At 36.4% G+C, this 17,370-nt stretch overlaps 1 protein-coding gene across 1 annotated transcript in view; it reads left to right on the top strand.

Moving 5' to 3' along the window:
• The window catches only part of hpn (hepsin), a 40,141-nt gene extending 22,771 nt beyond the window's left edge, over positions 1-17,370 (top strand). The window contains exons 4-13 of the mRNA XM_022668683.2: positions 1,400-1,441; positions 4,399-4,528; positions 6,301-6,411; positions 6,530-6,570; positions 7,305-7,470; positions 8,147-8,343; positions 12,579-12,674; positions 13,038-13,180; positions 13,439-13,603; positions 15,076-17,370. Of these exons, the coding sequence (XP_022524404.2) occupies positions 1,400-1,441; positions 4,399-4,528; positions 6,301-6,411; positions 6,530-6,570; positions 7,305-7,470; positions 8,147-8,343; positions 12,579-12,674; positions 13,038-13,180; positions 13,439-13,603; positions 15,076-15,129 (1,145 nt within the window). The 3' untranslated portion in view covers positions 15,130-17,370. The remainder of the gene's footprint in view (positions 1-1,399; positions 1,442-4,398; positions 4,529-6,300; positions 6,412-6,529; positions 6,571-7,304; positions 7,471-8,146; positions 8,344-12,578; positions 12,675-13,037; positions 13,181-13,438; positions 13,604-15,075) is intronic.

Here is a 17,370-nt window from a genome sequence, read left to right as displayed (position 1 = left end):
TACCTGAAACAACAATAAGTTTACACATTGCTTCTGTTAGCAGAAACAAGCCAGCTGTGCCGCAGGTGTAGATGATGACAGAACTAAGTACAAGTGAAAATGCTCATAAAATCTAATTCCACTCATTAAAAAATAGGATGAGTAAAATTTACTTTCTGCAACTTTCTGCATTTGCTTTTTTTTAAGTGAATTTAATTTCAGATACATTTGGGTAACTTGAACTCAGTTTCAAGACTTAAATGTTACATAGAGTAAATAAGTGAACTGAACTTCAGTCAATCCTTTCTTTTAGTAAACTTTACTTCATTTATTTTTACTGAATAAATCCTTTCTTTTAGTAAACTTTACTTCATTTATTTTTACTGAATAAATCCTTTCTTTTAGTAAACTTTACTTAGTTTATTTTTGCTGAATCAATCATTTTTGTCAGTAAACTTTACTTTATTTATTTTTACTGAATTAATCTTTTATTTTAGTAAACTTTAATTATTTTATTACTTAATTTATTTTTGCTGAATCAATCCTTTCTTTTATTAATATTTACTTAGTTTATTTTTTTACTGAATCAATCCTTTCTTTTATTAAACTTTACTTTATTTCTGCATACAATATTACCTAATTACAATTACTTAATTTATACAATATTATGCAAACAGTTTATGATTCATAAAATACTATAATTTCTGAAATGTAAATATTTTTTGTTAAAACACACACATTACACTGTCTCAACACATGGATGGCATGTAATACATTTGTTTTAGTATACTAAAGTAAAGTTAACTAAAAAAAAGAAATTGACTGAAGTTCAGTTCACGTATTTACATTTAGGTCTTGAAACTGATTTGAAGTTACTTAAATGTTTTTTTTCAGTGCTGTTCACGTTCACGGTGGCAGCATAAATCAGATAAAATCTAAGATCACGTATTAAAATGATTTAAATCTGGTTGGAAGATTGAATTTTTAATCTCTTTGGCCCTGTAAAAATCAGATCTGTGTCAAATTAATTCAGTATTTCTCAATCCTGATCCTGGAGGTACCCTGCTCTGCACATTTTAGTGCTTTATTGTTCAGTTTTGGCAGTAATAACATATAAAGTTTACCTATCCCAGTTTACTGTTCAGGAAGATAGAACAGGTAAATTTTTGGCAATGTTTTTCAGCAAAATCTTGTGCCTTTTTTTAAATGTGTATTCATATTATTAGTTTAGTAGCCACTCCCATCTCTGTGATTTAAGGCTAAATCTCCTGTGAATCAAGTGTAAACATTACAGCCGACACTCCAGTAAAACTAATCCAGTCTGAAATTAAAGTAGCCATATTCCATGGTGTTGCTCTAATTTTGGTTTTAAAACCACAACTGTGGGTTTTACTGACGTACATATGTGCTTGTTTTCCAGTAACCTACTTAAGGACAGCAGAAGACACAGGATTATACGACGGTAAGACACAGTGACTAAGATCAGAGTCGTAAAGAATCACGACCCACGTGTTTAAATGTTACTCATACTAATCTGACTGTGTAATTTAGGGCTGAGCCCTTTAATAGCAGTACATCTATTTACTGCACTGAATTACTGTGTGTGGCATGAGAAAGAGGTTACTCATAACCAGTTATAGAGAGAGAGTGTCTGTAGCTACAATAAGATGTAAAGTTACTGCATGAACTGAGTACTATGATAAATAAATAAAAAATCAGGCAAAATAAAAATGATGTACAGCTCAGTTTGTTTGATTTTACCAAATTGAAAATCTCTGGAATATGATCAAGAGGAAGATGGTTGATCACAAGCCATCAAACCAAACTGAACTGCTTTAATTTTTGCACCAGGAGTGAGTAGCATAAAGCCAGGCGGACACTGTGCGATTTTAGCCCGATTTTAAGCCCGATCTGGTCGGATGCGACTGAATTTCATGATCGGGCCGAATTTTAGCTTGATCGTGCGTCGTTTGTCGTGCAGTGTGAGAGGGGAAGCGATGTCCGATTAATTGCCCTTACGAGCTGCGAATGAGCAGTCGGACGCGACCAGGGATTTCTGACATGCCAGAAATTTTGGTCGCTTGTCTCACAGTGTGAGCTGTTTTGCGGGCCGATTTCTTAACGTCACGACCTGTTTTCCCAAAAATCTGCACAGTAACTATAAATAATTATTAGTCATATTTATTTCTGTCAGTTATAAGGATTTATATTTATGTTCGGTACACAGACTTATAGCTTAATATAGCAGACACAGGCATTCTGCTGTTTAAGAATTTCAACAGATGCTTATTCTCAGTCAATAGCTGGAGTTTTTGAAAAGAAAAATTAAAAGAGAAAATATCTTTGACAAACATAAATTTATTTTATTTCACTTTGCTATTATATCTGAAAAATAAAGCACATTGTCAGCCTCTGGTGCTGCCCGTCAATTATATAAAACTTAAAACATGCACAGAAATATAAAGCTATATTTTATAATTCTTTTATAGTTTCTTTTCGCCAGGGCAAATTCATTAAAATTATAAATATGTTAATTTATTAATTAAAATCTCGTCCAGTGCTCCAGAATATTAGCCACGCAAAGTCAGCCTAGCGCAGCGCGTGGCATTGCGCGCGGCATTGCCCGCATAATAACCTCTGTCTTCTAAAACAAACGTTTTAATAAATAAGGTCGGAGAAGTGTAGTAAAATTAGTGCTATTAAACTTACTAAAGCTAATAAATGTACTGATAATTAATCAAGATAAATCAGACAAAATGCGCTGCGCCTCTCTCTCGCTCTCTTTCGCAGCGCGGAGCTGAATTCAGCACGAGGCTACAGATAATACAGTTGAATACAGTTGAATACAGTTGAATAAAAATAAGTAAGGGCCTGTAAGTACAAGCAAAGGACCTGTAAGTAAATATTGTCAAATATAAAGAATAGTTTGAGGTTTTGGTGAGGTGTTTTCATGATTTGAAACTGAAACTAACTGAAACTTTGATTATTCTGCAGAAAGCCTGGGTTATTTTAAACGAATTTTTAATGAGTTTATATTTTATATTTTTTATTTATTCATTTAAATTATTTTTCTTCTTTTATTAATCAAATCATTAAATATATATCTTCATAAGATATAATTTTTTTCCCTTTTATGTCAATTTTTATGATCTTTTTTTAAGGTCCTATTTTTCCTTTTTTACGTGTATATTTTATTCGTCTATAATAAATGTCAGTTTTTATTCCTATTTTTTATATATATTATTAATCCCTTTTATACTGTTAATGCTCAGCGGCACTGTAAATGAGGGTCCCTATCCAGTGTGAATAACCGATTGCTTGTTTAATATTCAGTGTTGCAAAACCAGTTTTTACATAAACAATAAACAGAATAAAAAATAAAATTATTTTATTTTATTTAAGCTGCTGGTGTTTCTTTCGCAGCCTGACGCGCAGTCATTTTTCTATGCGCTCTCCTTCTGTAAAACGGACAACCCGTAGAGTCCACGTCGCCTCAGCCACCTGCGAGTCCATGTACGTCTCTTCCGTGGACTTTCAGCGCACAACAGGGCACAAATAAGCAAAGCTAAGCGCTTTCTTTTGCAAGGCGTTGTGTTGAAGCGAGAGTTTGTACGCAAAGAAAGCTCCGCCTACGGGCTGCGTTTAGACGTGCAGTGTAAGCTCCCCCGTCGCAGCAGGTCAGTCGGACCGTACAGTGTGTGCAGATGAATCGCAGGCGTTGTTCATACACGACAAACGATTCAAACGTGCTGTTTGAGCTCTCCACAACGCATCCAATTAAAAAAATCGCACAGTGTCCGCCTGGCTTAAAGTTATCCAAAAGCAGTGTGTAAGACTGGTGGAGGAGAGCATGCCAAGTTGCATGAAAATTGTGATATACTGATTTATGAACTCTATTTAAGGTCTGAAAGCTCTGCATCTTTTATATTATTTTAGCCATTTTTTCATTTTTTGCAAATAAATGCCCTAATGATAATATTTTTATTTGGGAATTTGGGAGAAATGTTGTCTGTAGTTTATAGAATAAAACAGCAATGTTCATTTTACTCAAATACATACCTATAAATAGCAAAATCAGAGAAACTGATTCAGAAACTGAAGTGGTCTCTCAATTTTTGTCCAGAACTGTATATTCTCTCACAAAACTTTATACTTTAATAGAGTGGACAGTGAGAGGATCCAGTGTTTAAAACTCCAGCAGCACTGCTGTGTCTGATCCATACACAACCAGAAACACACACTAGCACACCATCACCCAAATATTAGATTCTCCGTTGTGGTCCTGTGCAGATAAACAGGAGGATTACAGTCTGTATATATAAAATAATAATATAATAGTACAGAGTGCTCCTATATGCTCCATGGAGCTTTAAACCTCAGAAAGCCCTCATATTGTTGTGTGTGTGGTCTCTATTACAGTGCAGGTGAGCGCGGCGGATCAGAGGCTGCGGGTATTCGACTCGGTTCAGAGGAGGTGGAGACACGTCTGCTCCTCCAACGCCAATCAGCTGCTGGCTGCCATCAGCTGTGAGGAGATGGGCTTCGTCAGGTAAGGATGAAACGAGGGAGGGTGGAGTGACTGAAACAACGGAAAAAGAGAGAAAGAGAGAAGAGAGGAGAGAGGAGAAAATAAAAGGCAGCATGAATGAAAAACTCTGAACTAGCCACTTCTAGAGCCCTATTTCAGTTATCTTAATGTGAGCTGCCAACCACACACTGCACAGCTTGACGTAAGGCATGTCATTGTCTCTTTGCTATCGTAACAGCAGGAAAAGTAGGCCTTCACTTAAAAAAAAAACATAGGTACGATATGAGTACTTTTTTGTACTCAAAGGTACACTCTTCATAATTGTACCCTCAAGTAGAGCTTAGATCGGTCCCAAAAAATCCGACCTGACCCAGCCTGAGCCCGTGCACGTTCTGCCCGAGCCCGACCCAACCCGAACCATAAACTGTCATTATGAACCCGACCCGATCTGCCCCATAAACTGTCTGTTTTCGGGCTGATTGAATGAGCAGAAATATAATCAGAATTATGTTAATTAATCATGTAACATAGCATAAAACTATTATTTAATTTAAATGATTTTTATGAACAGCTACACACAGTGCTGCAAGTCAAATGCGGAGGCGTTCACGTGCGCCCAGAACTAATTTTTTAAATTTTTATTATAGTTTAATTTAATTTTGTTTTTATTTTTTCTCCAACAGTTCAGTAAGTTTTAATTTGTTTTTAGAGTGGGCTTGCTAGTTTTTGTTAGTTTTCACACATCAGAGAGATCAATCTAAGAAACGTGAGAGAGAAAGAGAGAGATATTTGTGTGTTCTGGTGTATGAGCTACTCACAGGTAAAGGTTCTCACACACTGTATCTCCTATTTCTCTTTCATCTGCCTCGCGCTCATATTGCACTCCCATACATAATTCTGCAGTTTCTCAGTCTTTTCTGTTGTATTTTGCGGCTAGCACGAGCGATTTAAACAAGAACTAACGCCACAGACCACGAGGTGCCGCGCGCTGCCGCTGCCGTGCCGAATCCGACTCCCTGCTGAATCCGACTCCGCTTCGCAAACAGAATCGAATGTACAACTCCGGGAGTGAAAACAGCGCTTATAAATAAATTAAACACAAAAATGAGGGTATTCTATCAGTAATTTCAGTTTGTTTTAGTAAGTTTTATAAACACAAAATACAGTTCCAGTTAGTTATGTTTTTTCCTTTTAATTACCGTTAACACAAATGTTTTTTCACTTTCAGTTTTCACTATTTCGTTAGAATTAGAAAATATCTCGGATTATTTTCTGGAGCCCGACCCGACCCGAGGAATGTGGTGGAAAATCTCGGTCCGACCCGACCCAATTTCGGATCGGTCCTCGGGTCAGGTCGGGTTCGGGCAGAGACTCTAAGCTCCACCCTCAAGGTACAATATTGGTACATACAATAGCTACAGCCCCAGTGACAAGCTTTGTACTCTTTTAAGTACAAATCTGTACTTACTTTTCTTAGTGTGTTGCATGTCTCGAAATGTGCAAAAGGCATGTACTAATTCTCTTATAATAAAGATAATAATTATTTTCGGTCATCATTTAGGAAAACGTTTTTTGTAGTGTATAGAATAAACTAAAATGTTCATACTACTTAAATATAAACCTAAAAAAAAGCAAAATTAGAGAAACTAATTCAGAAACTGAAGTGGTCTATTATTTTTTCCAGAGCTGTGTGTTGTATAGAGAAAGAAATCAATGCCAACAGACACAAAAAGGTTTTGTGAATTTTTGTAACTTAAATGATCCTGTTGTGCTTTCCTCCTTTGTCTACCCAGGGCAATAAACTTCTCAGTCACCTGCGCTTCTGAAAGCAGTCACGAGTTCTTCTGTGTAAAGGAGAGCGAGTTAACGTACGGCAAGAAGATTAGCACCGCTCTGTATCCGTGGTGAGATTCTCTATACCATACATTTATGCAATTAGAAATCTACCAAATTATACTATGGAATATTTAGAGTAGATGTTTAAATGTGTGTCACTCTGAATGTCTCCTATTTCTGTTTCAGCAAATGTGAAAAAGGACAGGTTGTTGAAGTTCTTTGTCAAGGTAAGATGTTCTGTTCCAGTCAAATACAGCTCTGAAAAAAATTAAGAGACCACTTCAGTTTCTGAATCAGTTTCTCTGATTTTGCTATTTATAGGTTTATGTTTGAGTAAAATGAACATTGTTGTTTTTTTCTATGAACTACAGACATTTCTTTGCATTTATTTGCAGAAAATGAGAAATGACTGAAATAGCAAAAAAGACGCAGAGCTTTCAGACCTCAAATAATGCAAAGAAAACAAATTCATATTCATAAAATTTTAAGAGTTCAGAAATCAATATTTGGTGGAATAACTCTGGTTTTTAATCACTTAAATTTTCCTCCACCAGTCTTACACACTGCTTTTGGATAACTTTATGCCGATCCTGGTGAAACATTTTAAGCAGTTCAGTTTGGTTTGATGGTTTGTGATCATCCATCTTCCTCTTGATTATATTCCAGAGGTTTTCAATTTGGTAAAATTAAAGAAACTCATCATTTTTAAGTGGTCCCTTCTTTTTTTTTCAGAGCTGTTTTAACATTTATTTATAACATTTGACAAGGTCATGATGAATGAATGAAAAATGTAGCTATAAAACAACTGCTGTTTTCTAGAAGGAGGTTTTTCTCCTTCCATGGATCAGTTCTATTAATCAATTAAAATGTTCATATTCTGTCAAATTATGTAAAATCATGAAAAAGAACAGAATCAGCATGTTTTACCTCAGTCTGAATAGTAGTGTGTCCTCTTGTGCAGAATGTGGGCGTCGGATGCTCCCTGAGGAGCGTATTGTAGGCGGGGCTGACGCTCGGCAGGGCTCCTGGCCGTGGCAGGTCAGTCTGCAGTACGATGGGGTTCATCAGTGTGGAGGATCCATCATATCCGACCGCTGGATCGTCAGCGCTGCACATTGTTTCCCTGAGTGAGTCACAAATTTACTTATTTAACCCTCCTATTATCTTTGGGGTCAATTTGACCACATTTAATGTTTAAAGCCTCTAAAAAAAGGGTTGACATTAGTTTTGTGATTCATGTATTATGTTTCAAATATATCAACTTCAATGCCTGTTTTATTGGCATAAAACATAAGAAATCTCAATATTTTACACATATTTGTGTGGTAAAAATGTTGAGTTCACTATTAAATTTTTTTATTATCTTTCTCTAAACTTACCTTCAGTTTAGGCCCTGACTTAACAACACAATACTTATAATACTTATATAATAGCAATAAACCACTTATAATAATACCAGAACCACTAATAATTTGACAAATAAACATAAAAAAACTGGTAAGTAAACTTTGCTAACATGTTTAATTATCTGGAATATAATAATTTTTTGCAGGTTTAAATTACTGGGTTTCTATTGGCCCAGAGAGTAAATGGTGTTACTAAATTGGAGGATAGCAGGAAGGTTAACTTTAACATATACTGTATCAGTCAAAAGTTTGGACACACCCAGTCTTTCATTATTTAGACAATATTCTGCATTGTAGATTATGTGCTGAACATTTTAAGAGTTAATAACTTGTATTTCTTGTCCTTTTAATCCTGTGCACACAGGACCTCACTTTTGCTGTGTATTTTATTCATCAGGAGATATCGTCATGTGTCGAGGTGGAGGGTGCTGATGGGCTCCATCTACAACACCCCCATCCATAAGAACGTGGTGATCGCTGAGGTGAAGACGGTGGTCTATCACAGCAGTTATTTACCCTTTGTAGATGCTAACATTGATGACAACAGTCGTGACATAGCCGTCCTGGCCCTGACCAAACCACTGCAGTTTAATGGTGAGTATTATATCATGTACCACATCATGTACTGTATACCGTATTTTTTGCACTATAAGGCATACTGTATTATAAAGTGCACTATCAATAAAAATCACATGGAGAAGTTTGTAGGATTTACAGAAAGTCTACAATAATTCTTTAAACTAAATTAGGCAGGCGCATTTATTTGGGCACCCTTGTTGTTTTAATGATTTGAATACCTTGTCCTACAAACACAGGTGAATCAAATTATGAGAAAGAGTTAAAAGTGGCCAATTGCAAGTTTTCTCCTCTTTGTATCTTATCTGAAAAGTGGTAACATGGTAGCCTTAAAACACAACTCTCAAATGACCTAAAAACAAAGATTATTCAACAAGCTCACATCCCAGAGATTTCAGCTGGAACATAGAGGAACATAGTGAGGAAATGAAAAATCACAGGCACAGTTCTAGTTAAGACCTAAAGTAGCAGAACAAGAAAAATCAGAGGAGAAGGATGGACAGAATAGTCATAGTCAACCCACAGACCTCCAGAGCTCCAAACACCTACAGCATTCAGCTATTGAGTGCACTTTGCACAAGGAGAGTCTGTATGGGAGAGTAATCCAGAAGAAGCCTTTTCTGAGCACAGGCAACTAACAGAGTCACTTGAGGTATGCTAAAGCTAAAGCACATTTGAACAAGTCAGCTTCATGTTGGAATAAGGTGCTGTGGACTGATGAAACTAAAATTGAGGTTTTTGGAGGATGGTATGCATTGTGGAAATAGAACACAACATTCCAAGACAAACACTTGCCAGACTCTCATTGGAAGCTATAGGAAGAGTTTAGAGTCTGTTATTTCTGCAAAAGGAGGAGCTACTAAATATTGATGTAGTTTTTCTGTTGGGGTGAACAAATTTATGCACCTGCCTAATTTAGTTTAAAGAATTATTGCACACTTTCTGTAAATCCTATAAACTTTATTTCACTTCTTAAATATCACTGTGTTCACCTGCTATATGATATATTTAACTGAAAGTTCTTATCTGAACAACCAAGATTTATCATGAAAATTATCAGGGGTGCCCAAACTTTTTAATACCACTGTTTGTGAAAACTTCTTAACAGAAATCCTGACAGTAATGATGGTGACTGTAATATAAATGTGAAATGTATTGTACACGTATTAATTCATTGATTCATTTAAAAAAAAAAAAAACACACATTAGTTTTAAAACATGCTCTGTTATGGACTTGAACAGAGAAGTTTGTAAGTCTGGGTTGAGTATAACGCCAAGGTAGAAACATATTTATGATTAAAGCATTTAAAAACATGAAATGGTATAATTATTTTTGCCATCCTTTACTGTATTTCTGATGTTTAAATATATATTTTCACATGTTGATCTGTGGTGTATTAAAGGATGTCACAGTTTGCTGAATTGCACAAATGCATGCGTGTTGCATAATTGGCTTGTTGACTTTGCCTTTGCGTGAACTCAGATGACACAGTGAGGCAGTGACTGAAGCACGTTTAATGTTTCACTATAAGATCGTCTTAATGAGGGAATTTCCTCCTCAGTGTCGTCTCTCAGTATCAGCAGCGTAGGAGACGCAGTAAACGCGGGGGGGCAGTACCTCCCCCCAGTCTCAGGTTCCTGCAGAGTCTGGAGAACAAAGCTGCTCTTTTTCAGGCCCGGGACAAAAGACAATGCTATCAGAACACTCCGGAAAGGAGAAGAGAGGAATTCTGTGGAGCTGTAGTGTAACATGTTCGTCATTACAGGAAAAACAAATTGTCCTGCAGTGTGGTTAAACTGACCAAAAATATAATACAATATAATATAGTTGATCAGTGAATACACTGTTTCATGTCTGATGTTTGCTTCGTTAGTTTTATACTGGAGAATATCATGTATGGGTTATGTAGCTAACAAGTAATGTTTTATGATATTATCTTTGATAGCACTGATAAACAGAGATGTATAAAGTACTCGAGACCCAACCTTAGGTAGAAGTACAAGGATTCTATAAAAAAGTGACTTGAGTAGTGTAAGTTCAAGTACTTAAGTATTACAAGTAGTTTATTTTAAAATGTAGTACTAAAATGCTGAAAGTAGAAGTACAGTGCTGTGTTATTAGTGCAGTTATTACAGAAAACAGTGGAAAGTTCTCAGTGATAAAGTCAGAACAGGAGCAGCGAGGTCTTCTCATAAGATCAGCTTGATCTCTTGATTCATTCCATGTCGAGCAGGTTCATCAAATCCTGTGACAGTGCAGAGCATCTACTAACTGGCTTTAGTGATAATGAGGGCTTGAAATGATTAGAGTAAATGTAAAAGTATTAAACTCATCCAAAATATATAGTGAAATTGGTAAAACTATAATCAGACCTGAATTTTGACTGTTTTGCATAAATAGCAATATTGTCAATTATAATTATAAGTCAAAACTACAATAATATTGCTGAAAGTCTCACTTTGGGAGCAATGAAGCCAGCCAGATTATATTAATAATTACTAACTTTGTGGCAATTTTTTAGGGTCCAAGCACTTTATGCCATTATGGACCAGTACACAGTAAATTTCCCAGTGTTAAATAAACACAAACTGTTTTTATGTGGAATTTTGAACAGTTTAAAGGATGTTTTAGGACTTCTTATTATGAAAATGTAGGTTGTAATGAAGATTTTTGGACAGTTGGCAGAACAGATCATTATAAAAATGCATTTTCTGTTGACATTTCTGAAGATCGAAATAAATTAAAATAGTAAAAAAGGTAGCTTTTTCATCTGGTGTTGTAATTGAATAAGAATTGCCATACTACTAAATATAATTACAGTAAAGTATTAAAGTGCAGTTTAGTATTTTTGTCCCTGTTAAATAGACACATTTTTAATGTAATGTATAGCACCTTCAGTCCTTAACCAAACCCCCTCCCAGGGGTGGTAATTTAATTACTAGACCACAGTAACTCTGCCATCTTTGAGAGCAGAACTTCAGTCAAAAGCTGCAAACATCAGATCTTAAATGTGGGAATATACACAGTTTCAGATGTCTCAGGAACAGGAGCTATAAAGGGAACATCAATAAGTACTGTTATCAGTCATCTGGGTTTATCACTGCATCTTTCTGAAGCTGCTTCTCTCCAACTCTCAACAAAGACCTCAGTGTTTATGTATATTTGTTCCAGCCTCACACAGCACTGCTTGATTCCTCTAATGTGCTCACAGCTACAGAGAGGGGTTCCTCATTAGTGAAGGCAGGTGTTGCACTGCAACACATTGAGTACGAGTATATTTAGAGATTTACTCTCATTATTGACATTTTGTAGCACATTCAAGTTACGCCCATGTGCCGTAAGTCATGGGACAGGAACTAATAGTGTGCCATGTTATTTGGAAGCTAAAAATGCTCCACTGACCTGTGAGATGCGGGCCTCCTGTACTGAATGTGGATGTGATTCCTGATTCTGTTTGAATGGATTCTTCAAGCCAAAACCTGCTGGTCACAATTATTACACAAATCAGTATACACCAAAAGTCATGGGATAGCAGTATGTAAGTTGATGTGAACAGTTGGGAATGCATTATAGGTTCATATTGAAGACATCAAAAATATGAAGGAATGTAGAAAATAAGAAAAATCATTAAAAAAGAAGGGATATGTCCAATCTTTTCACTGGTACTCTACATACACTGGAACTAGTAAAAGTTTTTAAGTCTTTATTTAGTTTTTAAGTCTTTATTAATAATCTAGAGAATAGGCTAATAGGCGCTGCTACTATGATCAGGAAATCAGAATTCTGATTCGAATTCTGTTCATGCAGCTTGCCATCAGCTGCCGGAGCCCTGAGAGAGCACAATTGGCCTTGGCTCTCTGGGTGGGTGGATGGCGCTCTTTCTCCTCATCACTCCAAAGGGTGATGTCGATCAGCACGAGGCTGATGAGCTGATGTATCAGAACCGAGTCGATGCACTTTTCTCCAAGCGCACTGTGATGCTACTTGGCTGACTTTACATGTATCAGAGGAGGCATGTGTTAGTCTTCATCCTCCTGGTGTTGGGGCATCACTAGTGATAGGGGGAGTCCTAATGAGTGGGTTGGGTAGTTGGGCTTGGAGAGAAAATGAGATAAAAATGAGAAATAAAATCTAGAAAATAGAAATAAAAACAAATATGTTTGTCCAAACTTTTGACTTCTACTGTATCATTTGGGACATAACTCTTATCTAATTTCTCTCTGTTTTTCTTTCCCTGTGTTGTGTGTTGTAGACTATATCCAGCCAGTGTGTTTACCGACCTATGGCCAGCGGCTGGTGGACGGCCAGATTGGAACAGTGACCGGGTGGGGAAATGTGGAGTATTATGGTTTGTATAATGTTTAATTTTGACATAATAATACAGGATTAAACCATTCAAAAATAATAGAGCACGTTCAAAACAGGAGACATGAGTCTGCATGCACTATATGTTCTCTCTCCTCCTCTCTCTCTCTCTCTATCTCTTCTTCTATCTGATAAGCTTCACGCCTCTGAAGTCCATCAGTGATCCAGTGTTTGACATTAATGAGAGCTGAATGCTTGAAGGAGAGGAAACGATGGCCTCCTCTTCATATCAGACTCTTTGAAGATATGAGCTTTTTATCCCCCTGACACCATCACTTCTGTCTTTATTTCATCTGCCTTCTTTTATCTCCTCTCTCCTCTCTCTCTCTTCCTCTCTCATTATCAGGCACCCAGGCGAACATTCTGCAGGAAGCCAATATCCCCATCATAAGCGATGCCGTCTGTAACGCCCCTGATTATTACGACAACCAGGTCACCTCCACCATGTTCTGTGCTGGATATGAGAAAGGAGGAACCGATTCATGCCAGGTGAGTCTGTCTGGAGAGACATCAAAGGATTTCTTTTTTAAGCAGGACCTTTTGTGACCACTAGAGGGCGCCATTTATTTCTAATTGGCTTGAGTCACAGTTATGCATTAACCCTTTCAGAACCTGCATCCATTGCAATGGATATGGTTTGTTTTATTTTTTTGTGTATTCTTTAAGATCGCACAAATTAAGACCTAACAGAGATGGTTTCCTATGCTAATATTATATTTTTTCTTCGTTTTTTTCGTTATGCATCAGGGGGACAGCGGCGGCCCCTTTGTGGCAGCCGACTGCCTGTCTAAGACCAGTCGCTACAGGCTGCTGGGGGTGGTGAGCTGGGGAACAGGCTGCGCCATGGCAAAGAAACCCGGCGTCTACACCAGAGTCTCCCGCTTCCTGCCCTGGATATCCAGCGCCATGAGGGTGAGCAGCTAAACACCATCTCCACCACACATGTTCTCCTCCACCAGTCTTACACACTGATTTTGGATAACTTTATGCCTTTACTCCTGGTGCAAAAATTCAAGCAGTTCAGCTTGGTTTGATGGCTTGTGATCATCCATCTTCCTCTTGATTTTTTTTCAATTCTGTAAAATCAATCAATTTTAAGTGGTCTCTTATTTTATTGGAACCAATTGGCCAATCCATTTATTTCTGCTGTAGACTGAACATATTAAGGTTTGACATTAAAAGACAAATATGAGACAAAATAGCAACAGTACAGCTTTTATTCCCATGTATATATATTTATATCTGGATCTGACACAGTTCAGAAGATATATATAAGATATTTAAAGGAATAACCATCATAAAATCATCATCATGGGTAAAAACAAGCAACTGTGACGCTGGGAGAAGACGGAAAGTCAATCAGAGCCAAAACACAAATATTGTGCAACTGTTTGGAGTGTCTAGAACAAGAAAGTCATCACTGGTGTACTAAGTAATAGGTGTTGAACCAGTAGTCTGTGGACTTGTTAATCTTTTCTGATGTATTCAGTGAAGTCAGAAGATGCAATCAAAGTGATTGGGATAATAAAGAATGAAACACAATGCCTGGAAAAGCATGACAAGAGAAGAATGAAAATGTTTGTTAAGTGCATAGACTGTGTGTAGCTGGACAGAGCATCATCTCTCAAAAGTGAAGCCACCACAGGTCGGGCGCCCCCTGCTGTTCGGTTTCAGAAAGCTGTGTAACCCCACCCATCCCCATAGGTTTCAATGGCAAAACAGACAACCTTCAATCACGTTTTTTTTCTAATATACTGTAATTCCACCTCCTTTATTTAAATGCAACAGCTAGTGTAACCTCTGCTTATATTGTCAAATTTTTATATCCCCACATAATTCATTTTGTAAAATGTTATTCAGCTCTATTCAAAAAGGTGTGGTTATTGTAAAAGGAATGGGTTACACCTAGCTGGGGTGGGACCAAGGACTGTATTCAAATGAGTAGGCTGTCTCTCCACAGTCTTTCTCCCTCCTCTGGTCTGTACTGCGCAGACTCGGGTTTCAGAATCAACAACATGGAGGAAGATTTTGGCTTCATGTTCATTGAATGAATGGGAACGGCGACACGGCGTCCATCTTTTTTACAGTCTCTGATTAAGTGTGTCACAGGCGTGATGCAGTTATTGCAAGCAAAGTATTTGCAACTAAATATTAATTCACTTGAAATTACTTTAATATTATCTTTTCTCATAAAAAATGGGTGGTTACAGATAAAAGGTGCTATCTTCTAAACTTTGTCCAGGTTTAAATACCTGGAAAAAAAAAAGTTAATCTTGTGTCTCACAAGAGGGGGCTGTATTTTTTATTTGAAAAACTAATATTGATCCATATCACGATTATCTGATTGTAATTACTTATTTCTCTCTTTTTCTCTGTTTCTACAGACGTATGAGAATTCCCCAGGAGTCCACAAAATGGCCCGAGCAGCCACGGCATAGCCCACCAAAGACTTGAACTTTTCTTAAGAGACAGAGATCAAATCTACTGTGTCTCGTCATGAAGGACATAGTGATGTCCCCAAGACCACCAGAGTCGACCACTTTGACAAAAAGGAGCCAAGTACCCTCTTCTTCTGTGGCCTTAACATAACTCTGTCTTGTACATTTCACTCAAATCTATCTAAATATGATTCAACTGATTTAAAACGATCCCCTCAAGCGAAAACAAGTGAAACACTGGGTCTTTTATTATAAGCTATGCAGTTTAATGTATGCATTTACAGTATAACTGTAAATGTAGCTTATGAGGCCAGTTTTATCCAAAGAGGTCCATATTCAGCAGTTACTCATTAAACATTCTTATAGATAAGAATATAGATTTTAAAGATAATAATGTCAGTTTTGTTTACTACCAGTAAAAAAAATAACATTATGTTAAATTCAGTGGCAAAGGAGCTTAATTTGAATGGAAGTGTAGTATAAACTTGTGAGTGGACTTATGAGTTACTTTTATGTGAAATGTCTGAAGAGATGTACTTAAGTCCATGTGAACCCTTAGTTATAGTGCAGTAGATGTGCACTATACAGTAGGATACAAGGCCAGATTAGGGCTTTATTGAGCCATAGGTTACATATAGAAAATACGAAAGTATGTATACTGTATATACAGCTCTGGAAAACATTAAGAGACCACTTAAAATTGATATTTTCTTTGATTTTACTAAATAGTAATCCTCTGGAATATAATCAAGAGGAAGATGGATGATCACAAGCCATCAAACCAAGCTGAACTGCTCGAATTTTTGCAGCAGGAGTAAAGGCATAAAGTTATCCAAAAGCAGTGTGTAAGACTGGTGGAGGAGAACATGCCAAGATGCATGAAAACTGATTAAAAACCAGGGTTATTCCACCAAATATTGATTTCTGAACTCTTAAAACTTTATGAACATGAACTTGTTTTCTTTGCATTATTTGAGATCTTTTTTGTTATTTCAGCCATTTCTCATTTTTTGCAAATAAATGCTCTAAATAACAATATTTTTATTTGGAATTTGGGAGAAATGTTGTCTGTAGTTTATAGAATAAAACAACAATGTTAATTTTACTCAAACATAAACCTATAAATAGCAAAATCAGAGAAACTGATTAAGAAATTGAAGTGGTCTCTTATTTTTTTTCTAGAGCTATATATTGTATGTGTATGGATAATATATACTAAGGTGGAGTGTGCAATGAGAAAGGCAATGAGATTATACTGTACGCATCATAAAGAAGCCTGTATATTTCACATACAGGTATTTATGGCTGTGAGTTAAATTTTTTGGACATCATGGATCAGTAGTAAGTAAGTAAAAGCAATTGGCTACAGTGTTCATATCCTTTTTTCCCTTTTTATTATTGGACGTGGAAGGACAGGCACTAATATATAAAGAAGTAAACCAAAGACTGCTTTGTTTAGCAGCAGTAGTGTGGATGTGGCAGTCAGTATTTCCGCTTTATATTGTGTTGAGTTTTTGTAAATATTAGTAGCTTCATTACTGTGTTTAATTGTTGATGAGTTGTGTGTCTGATTGTGTTATGGGCTGCTACACTGCTGTAATTTAGATGTTCTACTAGAACAAGCTACATCACAGTGAGATATTTAAAAGAATATGTTAGCATTAGCTCTTAAAGCTAATTCAGAATACACTGCACAATCAAAATGGATTATAATGGAAAATGAAAAGCTGAACTTTTTGCCTATTTAAGTTTTCTGATGTGCTCTGAGCTGATGTTCCCTTTCCATGATTTCCTATGTATAGTCACTTTCTCAAAAAAAATCTCCTTTTTTGTCAGTGTTCTTCTATAAATCTGAAAAAAGTGAATCTGTCAGTTGAATGACCGACAGGAAATGCTCTAAAATGACTGGAAAACAGTTTTAAGTTACTTCTCCTGTACTTTTCCTATTTAGGATATACAAAGTTTTTGCATGGAAGCAACAGTATGGTTCTCATTTCACTGTCAGCTGTACCTGATGATGATGTATCAGTAACAATACCTTTTCACCATATGCACTTTTTTCTCCTTATTATTCATAAAACTGCAGTAATTGATAGGAATGTATGTACATGACTGAAATTCAAACTGCTTACCTCTGACTGATACACTGATTAGAATAATGTATGTTTTGATATTTTAAATGTGAATGTTACAAACATGATGTTGAGCATTGAAATAAAGTCTTAATTTTGAATAAAAAAA

The sequence above is a fragment of the Astyanax mexicanus genome, chromosome 1, assembly GCF_023375975.1.
Source record: "Astyanax mexicanus isolate ESR-SI-001 chromosome 1, AstMex3_surface, whole genome shotgun sequence".
Taxonomy (NCBI): Eukaryota; Metazoa; Chordata; class Actinopteri; order Characiformes; family Acestrorhamphidae; genus Astyanax; species Astyanax mexicanus.
The sequence above is the reverse complement of the archived record's forward strand: the minus strand, read 5'-3'. Positions and strand labels throughout refer to the sequence as shown.